Source organism: Loxodonta africana, chromosome 15 (genome assembly GCF_030014295.1).
Source record: "Loxodonta africana isolate mLoxAfr1 chromosome 15, mLoxAfr1.hap2, whole genome shotgun sequence".
NCBI lineage: Eukaryota > Metazoa > Chordata > Mammalia > Proboscidea > Elephantidae > Loxodonta > Loxodonta africana.
In genome coordinates, this window is record NC_087356.1 from 71,415,680 (window position 1) to 71,433,096 (window position 17,417).

General features: G+C 40.5%; 1 protein-coding gene across 1 annotated transcript in view; it reads right to left on the reverse strand.

Moving 5' to 3' along the window:
- Window positions 1–7,195: 7,195 nt before the first annotated feature.
- The window catches only part of LOC100675791 (von Willebrand factor A domain-containing protein 5A), a 29,088-nt gene continuing 18,866 nt past the window's right edge, over window positions 7,196–17,417 (reverse strand). Inside the window, exons 11-15 of the mRNA XM_064268329.1 lie at window positions 14,508–14,622; window positions 13,564–13,728; window positions 13,174–13,274; window positions 12,703–12,956; window positions 7,196–8,619 (exon numbers count right to left, since the gene is read on the reverse strand). Of these exons, the coding sequence (XP_064124399.1) occupies window positions 8,381–8,619; window positions 12,703–12,956; window positions 13,174–13,274; window positions 13,564–13,728; window positions 14,508–14,622 (874 nt within the window). The 3' untranslated portion in view covers window positions 7,196–8,380. The remainder of the gene's footprint in view (window positions 8,620–12,702; window positions 12,957–13,173; window positions 13,275–13,563; window positions 13,729–14,507; window positions 14,623–17,417) is intronic.

The following is a 17,417-nucleotide window of genomic DNA, read 5'->3' on the forward strand; positions in this document are numbered from 1 at the left end:
GTCGGGTGGAGTGTTCTGTATAAGTCTGTGAGGTCAAGTTGGTTGATTGTAGCAATTAGATCTTCTGTGTCTCTATTGAGCTTCTTACTGGAAGTTCTATCCTTCTGTGAATGTGGTGTGTTGAAGTCTCCTACTATAATTGTGGAGGTGTCTATCTTACTTTTCAGTTCTGCTAAAGTTTGTTTTATGTATCTTGCAGTCCTGTCATTGGGTGCATAAATATTTAGTACGGTTATATTTTCCTGGTAAATTATCCCTTTAATCATTATATAGTGTCCTTCTTTATCCTTTGTGGTGGATTTAACTTTAAAGTCTATTTTGTCAGAAATTAATATTGCCACTCCTGCTCTTTTTTGATTGTTGTTTGCTTGATATATTTTTTTCCATCATTTGAGTTTTAGTTTGTGTCTCTAAGTCTAAGGTGTGTCTCTTATAGGCAGCATATAGACGGATCATGTTTTTTTTATCCACCTGAGGCTCTCTGTCTCTTTATTGGTGCATTTAGTCTATTTACATTCAGTGTAATTATAGATAAGTATGAGTTTAGTGCTGTTGTTTGATGCCTTTTTTTGTGTGTTGTTGACAATTTCATTTTTCCACTTACTTTTTGGTGCTGAGAAGTTTTTCTTTGTAAATTGTGTGTTCCTCGTTTTCCTAGTAGTTGAATTTATTTTTGCTGAGTTGTTATATTTTTCCTGGTTTTTATTTTGAAGTATGGGATTGTTAGGTCTCTTTGTGGTTACCTTAATATTTATCCCTATCTTTCTATGTAAAAACCTAACTTGTATCATCCTATATGACCTTGTTTTCCTCTACTTATGGAAGATCTATGCCTTTTGTATTTAGTCCTTCTTTTTTGATTATTGTAACCTTTTACATAATGACTTCAATAATTCCTTGTTTTGAGTATTTTTTCTTTTTTAAATTAATCTTATTTTGTTTTTGTGATTTCCCTATTTGAGTTGATATCAGGATGCTCTGTTCTGTGACCTTGTGTTGGTATCTGATATTATTGATTTTCTGACCAAAGAATTTCCTTTTGTAATTCTTATAGCTTTGGTTTGGTTTTTGCAAATTCCCTAAGCTTGTGTTTATCTATAAATGTTTTAATTTTACCTTCATGTTTGAGAGAGAATTTTGTGGCATATATGATTCTTGGCTGGCAGTTTTTTTCCTTCAGTGCTCTATATATATCATCTCATTGCCTTCTAGCCTGCATGGTTTCTATCAAGTAGCCTGAACTTATTGTTATTGATTCTCCTTTGTAGGTGACTTTTCTTTTATCCCTGGCTGCTTTTAAAATTTTCTCTTTATCTTTGGTTTTGGCAAGTTTGATGATAATATGTCTTGGTGATTTTCTTTTTGGATCAATCTTGTATGAGGTTCGATGAGCATCTTGGTAGATATCCTTTCATATTTCACGATGCCACTTAGGTTTTCTGCCAAAAGATCTTCAGCAATTCTCTATTTTTTGTTATTCCTCCCTATTCTGGCACTTCAATCACACAGAAGTTATTCTTCTTGATAGAGTCCCACATGATTCTTAGGGTTTCTTCATTTTTTAAAAATTCTTTTTTCTGATTTTTCTTCAACTATATTGGTGTCAATTGCCTTATCCTCCATCTCCCCCACTCTGCATTCCAGTTCCTCAATTCTGCTCCTCTGACTTCCTATCGAGTTGTCTAATTCTGTAATTTTATTGTAAACCTTTTGGATTTCTGAATGCTGTCTTTCTATGGATTCTTGCAGCTTATTAATTTTTCCACTATGTTCTTGAATAATCTTTTTGATTTTTTCAACTGCTTTATCAATGTGTTCCTTGGCATTTTCTGTAGATTGCCTTATTTCATTTCTGAAGTCATCCCTGATGTCTTGAAGTATTCTGTGTATTAGTTTTTTATATTCTGCATCTGGCATTTCCAGGATTGTATCTTCATTTGGGAAAGATTTTGATTCTTTAATTTGGGAATTTGTAGAAGCCATCATGGTCTGCTTCTATATGCGATTTGATATCGACTGCTGTCTCCGAGCCATCTATAAGATATTGTAATGATTTATTTTATATTTGCTCACTGAGTCTTATCTTCTTGTTTTCTTTTGTTTCAATATACCCAGATGGGCTACTAGATTGTGCTGTCTTGATTGTTGTAGCCTTTGAATCACTTATGTCCTATTACCAGCTGGCTTGAGCTGTTACCAGATATATAAGCCTAAGAGTCCATTCACTATTCTTGAATAGAATCAGCTTAGGTATCCTGATTTTGTGTCAGCAAGTGTATGGTGCAGGCTGTCACCTATTAACTTAGAGGAGTAGTGGTGATAGTTTATGCACCAGATTCTAGTAGCACCAAGGGGGTCACACTCTGAGGAAGGCAGCCTTCCCCCATGTGCCAGTGAGGTAGGTGTGTCCCTATTCCTACTGCACTTTGGTGGATGGGCTCTGCAGCTGTACCTTAGGTACCCAATGCTTGTACCTCTAAAGATTGGTAGGCGTCACTATCCTCAGACCCCTTTAGCAGGTGGCTAGGTGGTTTGGGTAGAGCTTCAGCCCTCAGTTCCCTGCTGTGGATCAGTGAGGGCTCTGTTTAATAGGTAGAGAGGTATTAGACCTCCAAAACTTGTCTTTCCACTGCTCCACTAGAACAGTTACAGTCAGATCTCTATCAGAATTTCCTTTGCATTATAATAGCCACCTTGTTCCATGTAGGGATGAATGCCAAAGACTGTGGATCTCCTATGCTTGGCTGGAGCTGGTTCTGTATTTTTATTCCAGTTTAGGGAAGTCAAGGAAGGATTCTTCCCCCCGGGTTGTTAATTGCTGCTTCTCTCAGGCCAGAAGAATGGGTTAGGGAAAAAAAAAAAAAAAACACAGAGCACTTCACTCCCTGGCCCAGGGAATTCCAATATTAATGAAGCTGCCTGGGGCAGGGAGGGAAGGGATCAGATAGATAGGAGAGAGTAGTGCGCAGGCTATTTAGACAAAGCTACTTATCTTGCTTGGTGATGACTGTTTTATCTGAGATTCCAGAGGGGCATGTAGCCTGTGTGAGCTGGCTGGGTAGAGATTGCCCCAGAGGTTCAGGCCTGTGTCCCGTGCTTGCACAGTCTCAGGAAGCCTTGATCAGCTCCTCCACTCCTAGTCCAAAGCCCAGTGCCAAGGTTTTCTGGCTGGGATGCTGCACTCCAGGCTCCAAAACCAGCCACTGCTTCCCTGTGGTTTCTCCTCCTGTGAGCCATGTCATTGTGCAGCCTGCGTGCACTGGCTGGGTTTCTGCCGAGGTTACTTCTGGGGGCTAGGGCTGCATCCCATGCCTGCGCCGTCTCAGGAAGCCATGCTCGGCTCCTGTGTGCTTAGACCAAAGCCTAGCGCCAAGGCTTTCTGACTGGGATGCTGGCTCCAGGATCCAAAAACAGTCACTGCTTCCCTGTGGTTGCTTGTTCTCTTGTCAGCCACGTCATTGTGCAGCCTGCTTCCGCTGGCTGAATCTCTACTGAGGTTACTCCAGGGGGTTAGGGGTTAGGGCTGCGTCCTGTGCCTGCCCCATCTCAGTAAGCCGCAATCAGCCCCACCACTCTGGCACCAGGGGACCACAAGGGCTCAAGGCTGTGGCTCGGGACGTCGGTTCCAGAAGCAGTTGCTGGTTCAGGGCATGGCTTTTTACTCCCCTGACACTCAGGTTAACTCCTTAGTTCTGTGTTTGATGGTCAGGGTTCATAGATTGTGATGTATGTGATCAATTCACTTGTTTTTCTGAGTCTTTGCTGCAAGAGGGATCCATGGTAGCTTCTACCTAGTCAGCCATCTTGGCCCCCTTCTGTCATTTTGTTCTTGTATTTTTTTCTTGAATTCTTCTAGGGTTTTGTCTGTGATTTCCTTGATCTCTTTGAGGTTCCTATATATAAGTCTTTTGAATTCCTTATCTGGTAGTTCTATTACCATTTCTTTTACAATAAGCTTTTGTGCTCCTTTATTTTGCTCACTTGTGTAAGCCATCATATCCTGTTTTTCATATGATTTGTTATTGTCTGCTGACCCTGAGGCATTAAGGTGTTATTTACATATTTCTTTATTGATTTGTATGTTTTTGTGTGTGTTGATTTTTGTTTGTTTTGTTTTGATGTATTCAAAGCTTTGTTTCTTCTCTTCCTCTTTAGAATGTCTTTCTTCCTTTGTATTATTTTAATTGTTTTGTGGTTATGGTCTATGTTTGACTTTTGTGATTCCTGGTGGCTAGGTGTGATTTCCTCTCACTAGTGGGTGTGGTCGGTCACACCCATGTGTAAGTCCTCTGTACTTAGACTTGTGCCTTCCCTTCCCAGTTTGAGTGGAGATGGGAGAATAGGATCTTTTTCTGGTATGGGGTGACAAGTTTTGGCTGTTCAGGGTCTCTCCACAGCCCTGGTGGGGCTGTTGGGTACTTCTGGGTTGGTGCTAGTAGTTAATGTGTTCTCTGGAGGTCTGGGCAGGACATCTCCATGTCTGCTGTGAAGGAGTGCTACCCAGATGGACATAGCAGACCCTCTATGCATGCACAAATTGGTGCCTCAGTAAGTGGTGAGGTATCAAGGGGTTTCAGTGCAAGTGCAGATGGCCTGTAGAAACTGGGCGTGGGATGTGTGATGTTGCTCCAGGTGGATGTTGCATAAGAAAACTAGGATATCTTGCTCATTATTTGGCAAAGGTGAAGATGGAGCTTGTCAGAATGTGACTACTGTTGCTGGTAAGGTGATGTGTCTCTCTGGCCAGTTACTGGGGCATGGGTGCAGGGACGGTTCTCATTGGTTGCTGGGTTGGGAGCTGTGTCTGCATACCACCAATTTCCAGGTGGTCAAGGCAAGACTTGCAGTGCTAGTTGCCAGGTGTGCAACTGGTCTGGTGGGCCATCTGTAGCTGTCACTCCAAGGATCCTCCACTCTGCCACCACCAACTATCCAAATGATTAGGGACTGCTGATGGTGAGTAGTCCCTATTTTCTGGCTCCCTCCATGCTCTATTGTCACCTGAATACCTAGGGCTCCTGCCTGCCTTCCTGCACTTTCGCTCCTTAGATCCAGTTCATGTTCTGCTCACCTTGTTTCACTTTCGCTTTGTCTACACAGTATTCTGTGTCTCTTATTGGGGATTCCATGAAGTTGCCTTCCTCTGATCCTCACCTGGAAATACTGCTTGCTTTCTCTCAAGATGGCCACACTATACTGGGCCAACTGGTAGGGCACCTACAGTCCATAAATCTCCTCATTCATTGTTTTCATTCAGTTTCTCCTTCCTTTCACTTTTCAATCTAATTCTTCATTCCTCCGTTTGTTGTTCTGGGTCCCCAGATTGCCATCTGTATCTGTTACACTTGGTTTCTCAGTTCTTTGCTGTAGCAGATGGCATGGTACGTGTGACTAAGCCACAACCTTGGGCCATCTCCTCAAGCGGGTTTTTGTTGTTTTGTTTTCTTCTGGTCATTCAGGTGCTTCAAGCAGATACACTGTTTTAAGAGCACTGGGTGTGAGTTGGAAGAGGAACAGCAGATGTTAAATGGTTATCAGTGTGATTCTGTTGGAAATCAGGAAGACAGTCAATGAGTTTCATGAATAAGTCTATCTACAACAAGGTACACTCCTCCAGTGGATATTCTGGGCTCAGTTTGAGAGGTAGAATCTTGAGACATCTGCCATTCTTCCTGCGGTCAAGTGTGAAGCAGTCAGAAAACAACTACAGGGTGAAAACGATTAACAGCAGTCAAGAACAGCTTCTGTCCTGGGCTCTTTGCCTGGATCTTGGGAGCACAGATGGTACATTCTATTTTCCTAAAACACTGAGCACCAGCTTTGAAAAGGGGTTTCAATAAATGTGCTAAAATACTTCTACATTCCAACATTGATTATGAAAACCAAAGCTTGTTTAGATATGAGAAATTTGCAGCTGGCACATTTCATTGTGTGGGAGCTCAAATGGAAAAATAACACCATGTTAGTTTAAAACTGTAGTTTGTTCTGCATTTTAAGGGAAAAGATATAAGCGAGATGGCTCTTTTGCTTCAGAAGACCTTGTACTGAGTCCTCAAGCCCTAGCCTAGACTGAAGCAGAAGGGTGAGAAAGGGGAATAAATGTAATAATAAATGTTCTGCATAATAAACACAAAAAGCCATCTTCTTGTGGGCAGAAAGTAGCTTTACAAGTTTCAGGGCCTTTAGGAAGATGTCTCTTCCTGTTCTTAAATTGTCAGGGCATATCTAGGTGACATAAACTTGGATACAAGTCTATTTCATAAAAAACAGTAAGTCCTTACTTTTCAAACTTTCATGTGCATACAACTCATCAGGGGACCTTGTTAAAATGTAGATTCTGATATAACAGCTCTTGGACTGTCTAAAATTTTACATTTCTAACAAGCTTCCGGGTGATGCCATAGCCCTGTTCCACAGGTCACATCCAGCCAAAAGCAAAGTCAGAAGGAAGAAATTGCAGTCCTGGGAGGTCAGTCTCCACTATGCAAGTGGGGAAAATCCTCCTAATGTCAGTTCACTCAGCAGCTTAAAGGAATTCAGGCCTAAGCCATCCTCTGCCTGAGTAAAAAGGTACTGAGGTCCTGCTAAGAATTTTTAAATATTCCAGCTCAAATGGATAAAGAGGTTAGTTCAATGCCTTATTTATTTATTTTTTTATAGCGATATTAAGCTCCAGAAAGTTTAAGTCATTTTCCCATTATCATGTAACTATTTGGGATTATAATAAGCATTCTATGGTTTTCTGACTAGTGTTCTTTTCATGCCTCATATAAAAAAATGAAACAAGCATACAGCAGAAGATATAGGGTCAGGATACAGTGTGAAAAGTGGGGGGATTAGAAAAGTTGGGAAAGAAAATGAAGGATAATAAAATCAATGCAGACCTAACAAATGAATCTATAAAAGACCAGATGCAACAAAGTGCAGTGTAGGAAGTCATTTTATCATTGATACACCACTATTTTAGGGGACAATACATCAAATAGGGTCCTTTCCATTAGAATAGGGTATGTGGGATTTTCTTCCACGTGGGATGAATGACCCAGGTTCAGGTCTCAGGCAATGCTGTCTTTCAACCTGGCCTTCCCTTTATTACATTAGATCACAGTCTAAGTTAGAGGACTCATGGACACACGCTAGGACTGAGGATTCCACTATAGCCCTTTAACTCAGATGTTTAATTAAGGATTAAGGAGAAACATCTGTCTCCTACTGGTATTTCTCAAAGTTCTTAGGCAGTTGGAGGAAAGGCATGTAGTATAGGCTAGCAAAACCCAAGCAGATACAGTCAAGACGGTCCCCAACGGTGCCAACTGTCATAGTACACCCCTTGAATCTTTCTCTCTGTGATCTTGAGGCTACACTGGTACTGATATTTGCTACCAATCTCTCCTCCCAAGAATGGAAAACTTCAGGGCTCACCAGTCTGATCCTCGTGAATAGAGAAGTACAAGGAAGAACAATCTCTAATTTAGGCTTTCCTTAACATCAATACTGTAACCTTTAGTTGAAGTCCATGTCATTTGTTTTTTCCATTGCTGCTCTGAAAAAGTTGGGAGAAACATTACTGTCTATGAATGCTTTGAACTCCTCCAAGAAAGGGAACAAGTTCTGGGGTTTTCAGCACTTGCCTAAGTGGACATGATGGGGGACAGGAAGATCATATTCTAAGGGAACCTGGAACAGAGAGGAAGTGTGGGGCATCTATCCTTTACTTTTATGATGAGAAAATGATGGAAACGGTATAAAAGACAAAAACACATCACAGCAGAAGAGAGGGTAAACAAAGGGGCAGTAGCCAAGCTTGTGTTCCTGGATGGTATCCTCAGTGGGTTAAGGTTTTAGTATTCACAGGAGACTTCAGGAGACCAATAGCAGCACTAATAAGCTGATGCACTGCAGAGCCTGTGAGGGAAACAGTGAATTGGGAGTCAAGGCAGAGCAAGCAGAGCAGTGGTGGATACTTCTCCCAGTCCCCCTTAAACCTGATCATCTCCCACTACCTTCCTTCAAATCTCCTGACTTCTGTCTTCCTATTGCCCAGTTTCTCCTTTAATTTTCTCTGGTCCCAGAGATACTCAGTACCATGATATACACCCAAGGAGTAAGTGCTTCAATTCCAATCTTATATTCATCTCGGTGCCAAGATAGTGATAAGAATAAATGCCACTCATGTCCTTTTCATAACTCACACCCCCACCCATGGTTCTCTCTACCTTTTCTCACCCTTCAGTCTTAAATGTTACTTTCACACATCCATTTCTGTCAAGGACAGATCCAGCTTGGAAACCAAAATAAGCTCCAAACCAAACATGGTGGTGGGGATGTGACCATGGGCACTATATGTGTCTCTTACCCTCTATCAGGCCTGGAGGCTCTGTTACTGGGAAGATGGTAGGTTCCCAAAGGAAAGGAGAAGGAGTCTCAGGGTTGAGCTCTTACCTATATTAACGTGAATCCAGATCATTGCTTTCCTTGCCAGTAGGTCCCACACAGACTGCAGGTCCTTACCATGGGCATATAGCCAAAGCACAGCCAGGACAGTGGCCCAGCTTGAGGAATCCAAATCCTGTAAAACAGACAGACTATTCTCTGAAGCTTCCAAGTTGGGGAAGAAAGCTCCTCAGGGGAAGCAAAAACCTCCACTCTCTCCTTACTCGCCACCTCCCAAACTGCTGCTAAATGGGGTTACCTGGTCTCCATACCCAATCTACTACTTGCAAGTCAGTCATAGTGCCAGACCCTGAAGCTCAGGACAATGGTTCACTGAGTCTTAGCATACAAAGGACTTAAGTTCTAAATCCACTGTAACCATCAGTACAGTCCTTGGTTTGAAACCCCTTGAAAGACCCCAGAAGTGATTACCCAGGTATCATAACAGAAACATATGCATATTTGTTTCATATTTTATAAAGTGCCTTCACGGTTTTTTTTATTTGAATTCTCAACAACAAAAAGAATAAATGAATAAATAAATTCAAAACAAAACAAAAACAGTATTAAACCCAACCCCATACAGAATTATTAACAACCACATTTCTAAGAGACAAAACCTGATCCATACAAAGTTCATCTTCTAGAAAATGATGGTGCTGGGACTGGAGACAAAGTACTCTGATTCTAAATGTACTTTAATACATTGCTTTACAGAAAGTCTCAGCCACAGAGCAGAAAATTGTCTCCCGTGAGTTTTCACCCACTGTACTCAAGCTCATATTTTAGAGTCAAAAAAATCAAAGGAAATTTCTCTTTTATATCATTGCCTTTAAAATTTGAAAACAGCTATAATGTCCTCTCTGAGTAGCCTTGTTTCAGGTCAAAATTCTCAATTTCTTTAATTCTTCCTCTTATGTCAAAGTAGTAAGTATTCCTTAAAAAAAAAAAAAAAATCTGGACCCTCAACACTCCTTGAAAAATCCTTCTATTTCTCCTTGGGCATTCCACTCTCCAGTTGTTCACAGTGGCTATTTCAAACTTTCTCTTCTTCCCTTAAATCTCCTACTCTACCACCTCCAACCTCATATTCATATTCATATCCTGCTGTCTATTTCATTAAAACTATAGAAAAACCATCAGACAGAAACTCCAAAAACTTGCTTCTCTGCCTGTGAACTTAAATCTAACCCCATCACCTTTCCTCAACTTCCCGGCAATAGTAGGAGAATGTCACTTGTCCTGTTGAAGGCTAGTCCATCCACTGCTTCTCTAGATTCCATCCCCTCTTCCTTTTTCAAACACCCTTCTTAATCAATTAAACACACACACACACAAGCACACAAAACCCAAACTCATTCCTATCGAGTTGATCTCTACTCATAGTGACCCATAGGACAGAGTAGGACTGCCCAATAGGGTTTCCAAGGAGGGGCTGGTGGATTTGAACTGCTGACCTCTCAGTTAGCAGCCGTAGCTCTTAACCACATGCCACCAGGGCATGCACGCACATACACATGCACATATATATTAACACTCTCTACTGGCACCTTCAAATTATCATTACTGCACGGTCTCCCATTCTAAAATTAATAAAAAAGAGATAAAAAAACAAAAGAGATATGACATGCAAAACCCCCCTCAACTCCACAACATTCTCTATAGTTATCACCCTGTATCCCCTCCATTTCAGCAAAACAGTTGTAAAAAATGTCTACACAAGCCCCCTTCCTCCACCATTTCCTGCCTCTAATTTACTCTCTGTTTTTGTTGTCAAGCACCATGGAGTTGATTTTCAACTCATAGCCACCCCATGTGACAGAGCAGAACTGCCCCACAGGGTTTTTTAGACTATAATCTTTACAGGAACAGTTTGCCAGGTCTTTTTCCCTCAGAGCTGCTACATGGGTTCATACCTTTTGGCTGGTAGCCAAGTGCTTAAGCATTGCGCCACCAGGGCTCTTTCATTTACTAACATCCTATAATGCGGATTTTCACTTGATCAATCTAATAAAATTGCACTTAAAAAGATCAGCAAGGACCTCTTTCATACATAACCCAATGGTCCCTTTTCAGATTTTATTTTACTTGACTTCTTTGCAATGTATAATAGTTTGATAACTTCTTTCATTGTACTATGGTTTCCTTTAGTTTTGACTATGTACTAACTTCTTTTCTTCCTATCTCATTCCTTTTCATTCTTGTTTGTGGGCTCCTCTGCTGCCCATCCTTTAGATATTGGGTATTCTTTAAGATTCCAATTTCACCCCCCTTTTCTTCTCATTTCTCTGAATAATTTTATCCACTGTTAAGACTTTAGTTATCATCTAGATGGTCTTGGAAGCCAGATATCTATCTTCAACTTCAATCTCTGTTAGGAACATCTGACTCATCTGTCTCTCTTTCTACTGGACTTCTTCATGAGGATACTGTATAGGCATCTTAAGCCAAATGTTCTAAAAGTAATTTAACATTTCACCTCACCAAGCTTACTCCTGTTTTTTGGTTCCCTGTTTATGTGGTGTCATCATTCACCCAGTTGCACCTGTGCATCATCATTGATAACTTACAATCTCTACATTCAATCAATCACTAAGTCAGCTCTTTACAATCTGTCAAACATGTTCTCCTCTCTGTATACTCACTGCTAGCACCTCAGTTTAGTCCACTTCTTTCTCCTACTTTAAAGCAATAACTTGACACCTGTCTTCCTAGAAGTCTTGCTTCTTTTCAAACCATTCTCCACACTGGTATAGGAATGACGTTCATAAAACACAAGGATAATCACATCAATCCCCTCCTGAAATTCATTCAACATCCCCCAAGATATGGTCCAAACTCAAATACAGTTAACTGTAAAATAAAAATAATAACAGTAACTGACTTATAAGGCTGTTGTAAGGTTTAATTATCTTAATATATGTAAAGTATGTAGAACATAGACCTGCACATAATAAGCCCCTACAAGTGTTAGCTATTATCCTTATCATTTACCAGCCTCTTGTTTCCTCCTCACGTTCACCTAAGATTTTGAAACTTGGCTTATGGAGCTCTTCTCAAACAGTCTTGCTATCATCTTGAGTCAGTTCCATGACCATATGGATGACCACTCCTACAGCCTAAATCAATGTCCCTTGACCTCCTCAATCCATAATGTAGCTCTGCTTTGTTCTCCTTATCTGTCCTCATTCTCCACTTTGCCTTGGGGGTTACAGTCAAACCAAAACATCTACATCACTGATATCACTCCTTTTTCTTTCTTTGATCTGAGTCTTTTCACATGCTGATTCTGATACCCAGAATGCTTTTGTTCCTACTCCTTGCCAAAACAATCTACCTAACCCTGTAGGTCTCCCTTTAAATGTAACCTATTTGGAAGACATCTTTGATTTTCACTCCATCCTCTACTGGGTTTGACGCCAAACCTACATGCTCTCACACATCTTGGGTTTACCCATGTTGCAGTACTTTTTATACTTCCTTGAAAATCTGTTCATCTGTTTGCTGTCCTCACCCTTTCCTCTTCTTCGAACTCACCCCCTAGTCTATAAGATTCTGCCAAAACCCACTGCTGTCAAGTTGATTCTGACTCATAGTGACCCTATATCTTAGGGACAGGAAATATTTTTTTTTCACAAATGCATCTGTAATGAGAAGCACAATAATTAATATATAATAAGTGCTAAAGTAGTTCAACATTTGATGAAATAAAAGTTGCATGAATGATATAGGACTTATCCTGAAGAGCACCCCCAGAACTACCATCATACATTCCCCTCCAGCTGTGGAATCCTGTCCAGAGAGTTTTTCACCTGACCCAAACTTTCAAGCCCCTTCTCTCTGTAATTAAGCCTGTTTGGTTTATGCCTGACATAGTCATGGAAATCAACACCCATTTCCTACCACTCTCAGACTGTTCATTAGCCATCTGTGTGATCATTAACCATGTGCATCAAGAGGACAAATCAGCTTCTGATTTAGACAATTTGACTACTCAATATTTATGTACCCTCTCTCTGTGTTAATGTTTCCTTGTTTTTGTTTTGTTTTCCCCTTTGATTATTTTGTTGTATATATTCTGGTTAAAAAAAAAAAAAAAAAAACTAGGACAAAATACTTTCTTAACACCAGCCAGAAAGCCTAGATATGGAGGGACAAAGAAAAAAGGGCAATTTAAGGATCTTTTACAACCTTTTCCTTTAAATAATACATTCAGTTCTCCAGGCCCTCTTATTCATTCTGCATGCATTTAAGAGGCATAAAACTTACCACCTCCGTAGTATCTTGGCATTGCAGTGACAGCACCCAACAGAACTGGCCTTGGAATATCCCTACGAATCAGGGGCCCCTGAACTGGTTGATTGAGATCCTTGTTGATGGCAACGAAAGCTGTGTGAGAGCTCATGATTCCACACTCAAAGCTGATCTTCAAAACTTCTTTTTTGTCATTTGCTGGAGTCTCTCTGAAGCCCATGTCCTTTAACTGGAGCAAGGACTTGGCAGCAAGGTGGTGAATGGTGAAGCTGAAATGAAAAACTTCCTGTGACTTATGGAAAAACACCCATGTGCCAGTTACTCAGGGCACTCAGATGTTATAGATGGCAGAGGGTGAGAAAAGCCAGATTAGGGGAGAAATAAGATGTGGGTAGGTTACAGGGGAGATGTCATTTCAGGGAAGCAGTTGCTTCCCTAAAAAGAAAGAAAGAAAGGAAATAGCAAAGGAAAACTGTAAATTCTCACTTGGCATCAGGCTTGGGATGTAGAGAAAATGTCACCTTATTCTCAAAACTCTTGCCCTGAAGTTTGTACGTGAGGCATACTTCTCCTCTTGCCCCTTTTGGCTACAAATTAGAGAAAAACAGATGTGATAGAAGGAACAGATCACCAAGAGAAAAGTCAGAACTGGAGCAGCTCCCCAACCCCATTCATTAAAAAATTCTGACTAAGATCCTGGTAGCCCAGGAAATCAGAGACCTGAAATGATGGGGAAGTGGCTAGACTGGCTCTTCCTGGAAAGTGTGATCTCTTGATGAGATCCAAATCCACCTACTAGCTTTACTGACATTGTCTGGAGCATGATTAAGGAAGTAGCTACTCTCACTAGAGGAACAAGCAAGAATGGGAACTCACCGGCATCAGCCCAATTAATTGGGCATAGATGATTAACCTCTGACCCCTAAAGATGACTGGCTGCTCTGGGGAAAGCACTTTAGCAGACAGGCCAAGAGGCAAACACCAGCTTAGTGAGAAGTCCTCTACCGCAGGCTGCAGAGAACGCTTCAGGGTCAAAAGAGCCTAGTGGCAGAAAGGACAAAATAACCACAAAAAATAACATCAATGATAACTATAACTGAATATTTATAATGTACCAGGTGCTATGTGACACAATACATGTTATGCCTAATCCTTAATACTATACTAGGAGATGGGCTTATATTACACTTGCTTACACCATGAAGAAGCTAAGACTAAGAGATTTAATAACATAAATGTAAATGAAGGAAATGTTTGATAAAGGAGACCCCTGGAGAACTAGGAATTAGATAACACATGGCACCCAGTGGGAAAGGGGAGTTTAGAAACATAATTAACCAGAGTAGAAAATGTCTTCCCCTTATACCTGCTGATCAAATGGCACATCAATTTACCACTCTTCCAATCTATGGGTCATATCAAAATCATTCCTTCCTGTTTTCCTTGTATCTTTTGCTTGGAGGATAGGATATAGGCCCAAAAGAGGTGCTAAAACACAGACCTAGAGTCTCTATCATGACAATCAAAACTCTTAGCTTCTCTGTCTCTGGTCTCGAGTTCAAAGCCCCCAACTTCTTTCAGCATCTCATCTTTGGGCTCCCAGCTACTAGGACCATATACCATTTTTCCAGAAACTAGGGTGGGGCTCTTTCACACATAAGGTCCAAAAGAGCCCCACTGAGTATACAGCCCAAGGCCCTGGAGATATACAAAAATAAATCCTAGAGTCCTATAGTTGCTGCTGCCCTTGCAGTAGCGTCCACCACCCTGCTTCACGAGGACTCTGACTGATGCCACTGGGCACATGGTCTGCCCCTCACCTTGGACCGCATCCTGTCCTGGGCACTGATAAACTCTGAAGTGCCCCCTGTTGCCCGGGCAATGCCTTTTAGCAGGCTAGTAGAAACACCTTCTCCAATACCAAACGAGAAACACCTACAATTGTAAAAGGTTACAGGTTAGAGGCAGGAAATAAAGAGGGAAATAATAAAATTAACACATTTAATCCATCCACCTGTAGTCAGCTCATCTTTGACAAAGGACCAAAGTCCATTAAATGGGAAAAAATAGCCTTTTTGAAAAATGATGCTGACAAAACTGGTTATCTGTAAAAAAATAAAACAGGACCCATACCTTATGCCATACACAAAACTAACTCAAAATAGATCAAAAACCTAAATATAAAACCTAAAATGATAAAGAGCATGGAAGAAACAACAGGGACTATGCTAAGCCCCTGATATGTGACATAAATAGAATACCAAACATAACTAAAAATGCACACGCAGCAGAAGATAAACTAGACAAATGGGACCTTCTAAAAGTTAAACACTTATGCTCATCAAAAGACTGCACCAAAAGAGTAGAAAGAGAACCTACAGACTGGGGAAAAAAAATTGGCTATGACACATCCGACAAGGGTCTAATCTCTAAAATTACAGAATACTTCAACACTGCAAAAACAAAAAGACAAATAATCCAATTAAAAAAATGGGCAAAGGATATGAACAGAGAAGACATTCAGGCAGCTAACAGACACATGAGGAAATGCACCAGATCACTGGCCATTAGAGAAATGCAAATCAAAACTACAATGAGATACCATTGCATCCTGACATTACTGGCACAAATCAAAAAAACAGAAAATAACAAATGCTGAAGACTAGAACTCTTATGCACTGCTGGTGTAAAGGTAAAATGTTACAACCACAATGGAAAATGACATGTGCCTCCTTAAAAACTAGAAATAGAAACACCATATGATCCAGCAATCCTACTCCTAGGAATATATTCTAGAGAAGTAAGAGCCATCACATGAATAGATGCATGTACACCCATGTTCACTGAGGCATTATTCGCAATAGCAAAAAGATAGAAACAACATAAGTGTCTATCAACAGATGAATGGATAAACAAATTATGATATATATACACAATGTAATATTACACAACAATAAAGAACAATGGTGAACCTGCAAAACATCTCACCACATGAATGAATCTGGAGAGCATTATGCTGAGTAAAACAAGTCAATCACAAAAGGACAAATATTATATCAGACTACTACTATAAAAACCCAAGAAAAGGTTTACACATGGAAAAAAATAATCTTTAATGGTGATACGGGAGGAGAGGGTTAGGAAGAGGAAATTGCTAACTAGGCAGTAGAAAAGTGTTAACTTTGGTAAAGGGAAGGACTACGCATAATATAGGAGAAGTCAGTTCAACTTGACCAAGGCAAGGACGTAGAAACTTCCTAGACACATCCAAATACCATGAGGAAATGAGTTACTAGGGCTGAGGGCTGGGGACCATGGTCTTAGGGAACATCTTGGCCAACTGGCATAACATAGCTCAAAAAAAAGTTCTATATCCTACTTTGGTGAGTAGCATCTGGGGTCTTAAAAGCTTGTGAGTGGTCCTCTAAGATACATCCATTGGTTTCATCTTGTACAAAGCAAAGGTAAATGAAGAAAATCAAAGACACAAAGATAATATCAATCTAAAGGACTAATGGACCACATGAGCCACAGCTTCCACTGGCCTGAGCCTTAAAGAACTACATTGGTGCGCAGCTACAACTACCAAAGGCTTTGACAGGGATTACAATAGAGAGTCCCAGACAGAGCAGTAGAAAAATGCAGAACAAAATTCAAATTCACAAAAAAAGACCAGACTTACTGGTCTGAAAGAGACTGGAAGAACCCCCAAGCCTATGGCCCCCAGACACCCTGCTAACTCAGAACTGAAGCCACTCCTGAAATCTGCCTATAAAATGGACAACAGCACACATGAAGAACTTGCTTCTTAGTTCAATAAATTATACCAGACCAAATGGCAACACTTGTGCAAAAGCAAAGTGAAAAGGCAGGAAGAGACACGAAAACTGGACGAATGGACACGGGGAACCCAAGGTGGGACGAGGAGAGTGCTGACACATTACGGGGATTGCAACTTATGTCACAAAACAATTTGTATTATTAGTTTTTGAATGAGAAACTAATTTTCACTGTAAACTTTCACCTAAAGCACAATAAAATTTTTAAAAAAAAATGAAGCAAATGTGTAAAATGTTGACAACTCATGGACCCAATGAGTATCCATTCTTCTATCCTTGCAATGCCACTGAAGGTTTAAACTTTTCAAATAAAATACTGGGGACAAACATTATTCAGTGAAATTAAGAAAAAGGTAAATGAAAAGACAAACCCTGTAAATAGATTGAATTACTCAATATAGCAAATAATGAATTCTCTCATAACAGCTCTATAAAGTCAGTGTAATTCTAATCAAAGTCAAAAGTTTTTTATTAAATAATTTTTATTGTGCTTTAAGTGAAAGTTTACAAATCAAGTCAGTCTCTCAAACAAAAACCCGTATACACCTTGCTATACACTCCCAATTACTTTCCCTTAAAAAAAAAAAAAAAAAGTTTTTTTTTTTTTTTTTTTTTTTAATGAGACAGCCCGCTCTCTCCTTCCACTCTCTCTTTTGGTGTCCTTTTCACCAGCTTCTAACCCCCTCCACACTCTCATCTCCCCTCCAGGCAGGAGATGCCAACATAGTCTCAAGTGTCCGCCTGATCCAAGAAGCTCACTCCTCACCAGCAACCCTCTCCAACCCGTTGTCCAGTCCAATCCATGTCTGAAGAGTTGGCTTCGGGAATGGTTCCTGTCCTGGGGCAACAGAAGGTCTGGAGGCCATGACCACCGGGGTCCTTCCAGTCTCA